The sequence below is a fragment of the Bubalus bubalis genome, chromosome 16, assembly GCF_019923935.1.
Source record: "Bubalus bubalis isolate 160015118507 breed Murrah chromosome 16, NDDB_SH_1, whole genome shotgun sequence".
Classification (NCBI taxonomy): domain Eukaryota; kingdom Metazoa; phylum Chordata; class Mammalia; order Artiodactyla; family Bovidae; genus Bubalus; species Bubalus bubalis.
The window spans coordinates 35773772-35783448 of record NC_059172.1 but is presented as its reverse complement, the minus strand read 5'-3'; the positions used below and the strand labels follow the sequence as shown (position 1 = coordinate 35783448).

At 37.1% G+C, this 9677-nt stretch overlaps 1 protein-coding gene across 1 annotated transcript; it reads left to right on the top strand.

Moving 5' to 3' along the window:
• The first annotated feature begins 3358 nt into the window (after positions 1-3358).
• LOC102395515 (olfactory receptor 52A1-like) lies at positions 3359-6945 on the top strand. Its single transcript, XM_006077436.4, has 2 exons — positions 3359-4265; positions 6917-6945. Exons 1-2 carry the CDS (start codon positions 3359-3361, stop codon positions 6943-6945), a joined length of 936 nt encoding a protein of 311 aa, XP_006077498.4.
• The last annotated feature ends 2732 nt before the right edge of the window (positions 6946-9677 follow it).

Below are 9677 nucleotides of genomic sequence, written 5' to 3'. Positions count from 1 at the left end.
GGTCATGTAATGATCATATCTAAATGATTCTTTAAGAGGATCATTATAAAATGAGTCTCTGGTTAACACCAGTCTATATAAAATGAGTCTCTGGTTAACACCAGTCTATCTGACTGAAAATAAGTCTAGTTGGTTTTACTCTGCTGAAGACCAAGACTGCTAGATTGGTGTATGCTTCATAATGAATGCATATCTGTACTTTTGGTAAACAAATTAGAATTCATGATCCTTTAAAAAATATCCGGTAGCCTAACCACCCCTTAACCACCCCCAAAATCTAGATAGGTATAGACCTAGGCATGAAGATACTTGCAAATATTACAGTAAAGTTGGAAATAACTATTTTTTTTTAAACCAACTTGGAGTTAAATGACATGCCCAGGAACAGTTTATCATGGCATGAACTAAAATTTCAATATGAAATTTTGGCCCTATGAACCTGGACTGAGTGAGAACATCTCAGCTGGAGCAATTGTTATATGAGTTGGCATAATGAAGGTGCTAAATAAATTATCTCAAGTAGATAGGATTGCAAACATGTTTGCATAGTTTGAGGCTGAAAAGGATCCAGGATAGAACCATAGGGAGTATAAAATGGATGAGGGCAGAATAAGTGAAGGAGATGAAGAGGCACCAAGTACCAGATATAAAGTGAAAAAGCACAAGGACATAAATTACAGCACAGGAAATATCATTAATATTTTATAAAACCTTTGGTGTATAATCTATAAGAATATCAACATGTCTACATTTAAGTGGACTTGAGGTTAATTTGCAGATGAGAACATCAGAAAGAAAGTCAACTAACTGAAAGAAAACTTGTATATATAAATTTTTTTGTATTTAGCCTGTGAGAGAAAAGAGGGGAGCGAGAAGGTATCTTATCTGCAAGTTGCAGAAATGATCTCAGGGAATATTACATGTGAATGAACCCAAGAGGAATTAATTGAAATCTGTTGGGTCCCTTGTGGTTACTCTAGTGGCTAATAAATCCCTGATTCCAAGTTCCCAACTCTGCTTTCTCCAAACTTTTATTAGGGGGTATTAAAATTGGTGGCTAGCAATTTTCCTCCCCAATTTGAACCAATAAATTTATGCTGTACCCAAGAATAACTCAGACTTTGCTCAGAGTTTTGTTGGGCAATGAGCACACAAACATCATCTCAGGCAGAAATGGAGAAGAAGAGTGTCTGTATCCAGAGTGAAAATAAAATATGAAGAAATATCCCAGAGTTTTTCACATATTACATATGGCCCCAGAACCAAATGGATTAGAATGCATGACACTGACTCTGTGCTGATGTAGAGGGGACAGATATGAGAGGCACTGCAGAACAGAACACGAGGGCATGAGACTGCAATCTAAGGTGGAAGAAAAAGTTGAGCAATGAGAAATCATGGGTGAAGCGCAAACAGTACTTCTCAGGTATCAGGCAAGAGCAGCAACGGCTTCCAATAGCTATTGACAAGTAAGTCCTCCTTTTCCTAAGTTAACTTCCATAATATTCCATTATCAGCTTTTTCACAATAATCACTCCATCCCATCAGTCCTGCACTCACTTATGTACACCCGCCTGTCATCCCACTGTCTATACTATCATGTGATGCTCACATGACAGTTTTTTACCTTTGAAAAAGTCAGATACTATATTTATACTTAAAGGAGTCCTATTCTCATTTTGATCATTTCTGAAGAAAAACTTTACCCTTATTAGAAAGGAGTCAGCCATCTATGGGTTGGAGAGTCACTGAACTAAGCATTGGGGATGCTGCTGCTGCTGCTAAGTCACCTCAGTCGTGTCCGACTCTGTGTGATCCCATAGACGGCAGCCACCAGGCTCCCGCATCCCTGGGATTCTCCAGGCAAGAACACTGGAGTGGGTCACCATTTCCTTCTCCAATGCATGAAAGTGAAAAGTGAAAGTGAAGTCGCTCAGTCGTGTCCGACTCTTAGCGACCCCATGGACTTCAACCTACCAGGCTCCTCCATCCATGAGATCTTCCAGGCAAAGTACTGGAGTGGGGTGCCATTGCCTTCTCTGAAGCATTGGGGATAAAATTTGCCAAAATCAAAGTAGTTAATTCATTAAGTCTATTCCAGCTATTTGTCAGCAAATAGACGGTTTCTGCCATAAAATGGCCTGACTGACTTCATTCTTTCACTTGATGTTTAGCAATATAAATCACAGCTGTCCTAGCATTTACTGGTATGTTTATTGACGTTAAGCATATGGTTAGATGATACCTTATGAGCTTGCTGACATAAAGTAACTAGCTTTACATTTGACTCTTTTTAAAAATCCTGTTCCTTCATCCTTTATTTTCTAATTAATATATTTTGCTTGAACTAAAAAAAAAAAGACTCCTCTTCCAAGTTATCCATACTGCATTAAGAGTTAATGAACCTAAAGTGGACAAATCTCATGCTTATGGGAGCTCTGACCAGTGTAAACCCAAGACAACAGCCTCAATTTGGCTATGTTACACATTTACTCATTTTCTCATATATTGTAGTCAAGAATGAGCCCTCCTGTCCCAATCATTTCTGCTGCTGATTTTCTTGAGTCCCAGAGATTCCTCCTTCTTCACTAATGTGTATTACAGAACTTCAACTATTTTGAGCACACAACTAATTTTAATGATTTCAGCTGAAGAAATATAAGCAAAATATAACACAGCTTTATGAGAAATGTAGAAAGTAGCAAAGAACTTTGACCAGGATTGCCACAAATATGTGAATCTGAATGGTCTTTTCTAACTCTACATTCTTTTGAAAAATCATACAGTCTTACACAGAAGAGATAATATAAATAACTAAGTACATTATGCTCATTGATGTCAACTGTTTTTATCTCTATTTTTCTTTCATAAGGAGCCATTTGAAATAAACTACTAATCAGAGTCTGAGAATCTGTTCATGCAAACTGTTCCTGACTTAAAGACAATTGAGAATAATAGAGTGATTGAGCAGTAGCTAGAATGTACAGTATGGAGGGATTCATCAAACTGATTAAAATGCAATCTACAAACAAACAAGTCTATTATTTTTTCTTTGTCCACAGGTCTGGAAAGAAAAAAACAAGTCAGCAATTTATTCCATTACCCATGTGATTTGGTTGGTGCTACTGAGGTTGGCTGGCCATGAACATAATGTCTTATTGTGGTATAGTGTTTGTGGATGGACTTCCTAAACAGTGATGTGGCTTGTGAATCTGTATTTTCTCTTCAGTTATATGAAGGAGATGGATGATATGATCTCAGAGTTCTGCTAAAATCAGAAAATATGAAGACTTGGCATAAAAATAGATGGTACAATAGCACGGACTAATTTGTTTGCATCTGGAAATGCAAAGACACTATGTCCATTTCCAACATCACAGTCTTCATGCCTTCTGTGTTCATGCTAATAGGGATCCCAGGCCTGGAGTCTGTGCAGTGCTGGATTGGGATTCCATTCTGTGCCATGTATCTCACTGCTGTAATCGGAAATGCCTTACTTCTGATCATCATCAAATCAGAGCCCAGCCTCCATGAACCCATGTACATTTTCCTGGGCATGCTAGGAGTCACAGATATTGCTCTTAGCACCAGCATTGTGCCCAAAATGCTTGGAATCTTCTGGTTTCATATACCAGAGATATATTTTGACTCTTGCCTGCTTCAAATGTGGCTCATTCACACATTTGAAGGCTTTGAGTCAGGCTTCCTCCTGGCCATGGCCCTGGACCGCTATGTGGCCATCTGTTATCCACTGAGACATGCTTCCATCTTTACCCCCCAGCTAGTCACCCAAATAGCAGCTATGGTAACACTCAGGGCTACCATTTTTGTGACCCCCAGCCTAGTACTGATAAAATACCAGCTGCACTTTTTTCATACAAAAGTTATCTCCCACTGCTACTGTGAGCATATGGCCATTGTGAAACTGGCTGCAGAAGATGCCAGGGTCAACAAAATCTATGGTTTGCTTGTGGCTTTCACTGTTGCTGGGTTTGACCTCATATGCATCTCATTGTCCTATGTACAGATATTTATCACAGTTTTTCGTTTGCCCCAGAAGGAGGCTAGGTTGAAAGCATTCAATACTTGCATCGCTCACATCTGTGTCTTCCTCCAGTTCTACCTCCTTGCCTTCTTCTCTTTCTTTACACATAGGTTTGGTTCTCACATCCCCCCTTACATCCACATCCTCTTTTCTAGCATTTACTTGCTGGTCCCTCCATTTCTCAATCCACTTGTCTATGGTGCAAAAACCAAGCAGATTCGCATTCATGTGGTAAAAATATTCTCTTTTTAAAATCCACCATGATTTATAGTTTTGTTGTTTCTTCTTCCTTGTACCATCAGTTCACTTCAGTTCAGTTCAGTCACTCAGTCATGTTCGACTCTTTGCAACCCCATGAATTGCAACATGTCAGGCCACCCTGTCCATGACCAACTGCTGGAGTTCACTCAAACTCACATCCATCGAGTCAGTGATGCCATCCAGCCATCTCATCCTCTGTTGTCCCCTTCTCCTCCGGCTCCTAATCCCTCCCAGCATCAGAGTCTTTTCCAATGAGTCAACTCTTCGCATGAGGTGGCCAAAGTATTGGAATTTCAGCTTTAGCATCAGCCCTTCGAAAGAACACCCAGGACTGATCTCCTTTAGGATGGACTGGTTGGATCTCTTTGCAGTCCAAGGGACTCTCAAGAGTCTTCTCCAACACCACAGTTCAAAAGCATCAATTCTTCAGCACTCAGCTTTCTTCACAGTCCAACTCTGACATCCATACATGATTACTGGAAAAACCATAACCTTGCCTAGACAGACCTTTGTTGGCAAAGTAATGTCTCTGCTTTTTAATGTGCTATCTAGGTTGGTCATAACTTTCCTTCCAAGGAGTAAGCATCTTTTAATCTCATGGCTACAATTAACATCTGCAGTTATTTTGGAGCCCCCAAAAATAAAGTCTGACAGTTTCCACTGTTTCCCCATCTATGTTACTTCAAATAAAAATAAAGCAAAAGCATGTAATTTGAGATGCTTAAGATTTCTCAAAAGTTGTCTTGTGAAATCTGCCAGGGTGACAGCTAGTTCTCACATCCTCATAGCCCATGAAAACTATCAATGAATAGGATTATGGATCCTATCAGGGTAGTGAGAATGAGAAGTGTAAAAAGTGCAAAATAATGAACAATATTTCACTTCCTTTTCTTTTTTCCTTTTTGCCTTATAGACTCTGGCTGAGGTTCCTCTTCTAAGAATTCTTCTCCAGATAATTCAAAAATTATTCATTTCTCACAGAATTTAAATACACCCAAGTATTAGTGTTCTGTAATGTCTAGGTACTCAGTGAAAACAAGTTGTCTACTCTTGTTTCTTGAAGATGTCAGTCATAAAAAATCAGAGAAAGTGTATCTTAACATGTTCTTTACCAAAAACAAAATAAAAACAAATTTTATGGATATGATGAGATGATGATGTTTAAAATTTCAATGAATGTTCAGAGTTACTCAGGAGTGACGAAAAACATGAAAACTCAGGGGTTCTATTTTACATATCAATCATTTTTCTGAGCCCTCTAAGATTATCTTTTAATTCACTGGATTATCCAACACCTACCATATGATAAGTATTATGCTAGAGAAGAGTGGCAGAATGGTAAATTTACACTGTGCTTCAGTTTCGTGAATTTGTAATTGGTATTAATATTTTTATGGGTTTTGTTACTCAGGACTCCACAAGAGACAAAATTTCTAGTAGGCCCTGGGTATTTTCTAGTAGGATTGACTTCAGATAGAGGAAGAGATCCGATGATGATGATTTTTCATCTTTCAGTGGCAAGAATTGCCTCTTCTGTCACTTGGTGGAAGCTTTCAGGTAAGGTAGCAAAATACATTGACCCTTCTGGCTATTTGCAGTTCCTCAGCTAAATGTTCACTTTGAGAATAATAATATTTGGCATATCTCCTCCCTCCTCTTCTTCTTGGTAGAGAACTGTCCATAAGCTTCAGATCTTTTGTGTTGACCCTCTTGGCATGGTATGTACTCCAAGTGGGAAAGTTGTCCTGACATTCATATCCTCCTGGTTTGATGGGAAAATCAGCCTCATTTGGGATTTAGTGAGCAGGTCCATTTTGCTTTCATACTAAGCTATATCCTTACACTTAAACAGTATAAAGATACAGACAAAAAACAAATGCAGTCTTGCTAATTGTGACAACATGGCTGGACCCAGAGAATATTATGCTAGATGAAATACAGTAAGAGAGAAAGATATCTGCTGTATAATTTCATTCATATGTGGAATCAAAAAAGCATCAGAAATGTACAAACAGAACAAAACAATAACAGACTCACTCATAGATACAGAGAATAAACTGGTGGTTGCCAGAGGAGATGGATTAGGGGGATGGATGAAATAGATAAAGGGAATTATGAAATAGAAACATCCAGTTATAAATGAATAAAGTTATGGGATGTAATATACAGTGTAAGGAATATAATCAATAGCACTTTAATCATTTTATATGGGGACAGATGATTACTAGATTTATCATGGAGGTCATTTCACAATGCATTTAAATATCAAATCACTAAATTGTACACCATAGTGTTCTATGTGAGTTATACGTCAATAAAAATTCAGATAACATTTGGTCTTCTATCTCCATTTCTATGTATAATTTCTAAAATTGCCCAAAGACTCCAAAAAACAAAATATGAGGAGACATCAGGAAGGCACTAATTCTACACTCTCTTGTATATGAAATAAACACTAATATCAGCCTTAAAATTTCTATCCTATCATAGTAAAGAACCATAATACAACTGTTCCAGAACAGTTTTTATGTCAGAGTAAATGAAATCATTTGACTTTTGATGCTTGATATTTTATGGTTTCAAATTTGCTGTTTTCAGCCAAATCCAGAGGCGAACAACTATCATTCATCTGCATATAGAAACATTATAGTCAAACAATTTCTCACAATAAGAGCCTAGATGGACTTTGACAAGACTATTTGAGATGAACTCAGCCAGTCCATTTTGACTCCATTAACTGTGAAAACTTAAGTAAGTCACAAAACTATGATCTTCTGTGGAATCATTCCTGAGATAGTGTCTCCTGAGCTGTTAGAGGGTAATATACAATAATGTTTAAGTCAGGGCTTGCATTGTTCTTAAACAGTTGCCATTAACTTTTACATTATCTTCTGATAGTATTAGAATTCCTGGATTATTTTAGGGCCTTTACCTGTAGGAGGAGGAAACTTTTAAGGAAAGACTTGACAGACTGACTTGTTAACATTAACGTGACCTACACACACATCCTCTGCATGCCTCCTTTCTCAGTGATGCACTATGCTTCCCACTGCTATTTTTCCTACCTTCATATTATTTTTGGTGTACTAATCCTTTTCTATTAAAGTCAGATTCCCATGTAACATTTGTCATTTATTAATTGCTTTGTCTATTTGTTCAACCCCTGAGACCAACTGCTTTTTCAATGCATATCCCTATACAGTGCTGCGGTAAGAGGGAAAACCACAAAGATTCAGATCACTTACTTTCACATAAAAACAAATTTAATATTTAGAAAAGCCTCATGTCTAAATGTTTACACCTCTAACCCACTTTTGTAAAAATACTAAGGACAAAGGGACATATTTCCACCAAAATAAGTAATGAGAAGCAAAATCTTATTTTAAAATATTTGAGTAAAAATTAAAATTTTAAATTCTTGTTAAAGTGGCAAAAGCCTTTGAATGTAGTTATTTCTAAGGGCAACTCTGTTACTTTGGTGGGTGGTTGACCCTCTGATACACATTGTTTTTTTCCTGTTTGCTAATATCAATCAGCTGACCTGAATCACCGTGGGCCCAGCTGGGAAAAGATGCACACAACCAGCTCTCCTAATGCAGGGTGAGCTAGCCTCACATGTAAATGTCCTCAATGCTACACTATTTCAAGGACGGATTATGGATAAGATGGGGTCAGAGCGTTTGTCAATGGAAACAGAACAGGACTATGAAACAGGGCCAGACCCAATTACACAGAGCAAAACCAATGTGACTTCAAGAAAAATCACACTGGCCCCCAGGTAAACACAAATAATACAGTCTTGTGAGACTTTTCTTTGTATGAAATAAAGAACGGGAGGTTTTCCCCTTTATCTTCTAGCTACTAAATCTTAAAATCCTTTATCTAAGGCACACTCTTTTGTGCCTTAACTCAACTAAATAAATACCTGCCATGAACAATAGATCCCAATGGGAAGTTACTATAGATATTGCAAATGATATTAAAATCCTTGAAAATGTATATCAACATTTCATGATAATTCTGAATGTAACTGAGGCAATTGGATGAGGGCTGGTTTGGATACAGGAACGACTCATTTCAACAAATTCATATGGAAGATTCTCAGAAAATAACAGATGATTGAGGGTTCTGAGGTGAAATTTCCCAAGTCATCCCTTTTCATGGGCCCAAAACTTAAAAATGAGTGCTTCTCAGATTGGAATTAAATTACAGAAATATTCCTTTTTTCTCGGTCAGCAGGTCTATACTGAGTAGTCTGTATATCTCAAGATGTTTTTATGGTTTATTGGTTTATTTTATGGTTTATATGGTTTATTTTATGGTTTATTCCTATATTGGTTTATTATTTTTATAAATAAGTACCATTGACTTGTTTTGTCCTCTCTTGGGGCACTGTCTTCTTTTAGAAATTTTTAAAAGTGGGATCATTTTGGTTCCCAGTTCCAAAGTGAAAGCAAAGTTTAAGAATTTCTTTTTTAGAGACACAAACACTGAAAATGAATCTTGTATATTCTAAACCATAAGATGCTTTTCTTTGAACCTAAAAACTCACCAGGAATTTGTGAAAATGAATTGTCCAGGTACACCATGTACTATGAAATATTCATCTTTACTAGCTGAAGCAGCAAAAAGTTTCCTACTCTATTACTTCTATGGGTATTACCACAGGTGATAATTGGTAAGTCTTTGGGCTTGAAACTCTGCACTGAGTGTTGGGAAATGGAGAACACAAATACCATGTGATCCAATAAAATGCCAAGATGATTTTAAAGTATCTGTAGAATCTTACAGTTCAGTTGAGTGTTCAAACACTAGGAAGACTGAGTCTCCTGATTTCCAGAAGGTTTCTAAATCAGTTAATGACATAATGGGTGTTACATTTTAATGAGGTTGACAACTGGGAGGACCTCTAGAGAATATTCTGGGCAGATAAATGGATGAAAAGCTTATTTGTTAACAGGTTAGCAAATAATACCCATTTAGGCCAGGAAAGATTCATGGGGAATGAGGCCCTTGAAGTCATTCATGTGACATGCTCATCAGGTATATAAAGTTATGGGAAAGAGAGGATGAACTTCTATGGATTAACATCTGGCATTTAGTGACAGAAAAATACATTCTCCTATATATTTTAAAAATTATTTACATGAACTAAGTCATTGATTCCTTGTAATCACATTAGAATGTATTTCAATTTGTGAGCATTGTTTTAGCAACAAAAAAATGGAGACAATTTGAAGTTAAGTTCTATAACTGGATGTAGATTGTACAAAGTAAGTAGTGGCATCCAGGATTTAAACTCTCTTGACTAATTTCAGATCCCATTCAATAAATCATCATGATCCATGGTTGATGGTATTTTTTGGAAGAT

Excerpts from the sequence above, each read along its gene's own strand:
- LOC102395515 (XM_006077436.4), top strand. The coding sequence starts at position 3,359 with ATGTCCATTTCCAACATCACAGTCTTCATGCCTTCTGTGTTCATGCTA. Across the intron at positions 4,266-6,916 it reads TGCAAAAACCAAGCAGATTC|GCGAACAACTATCATTCATC; the intron begins GCATTCATGTGG and ends CCAAATCCAGAG.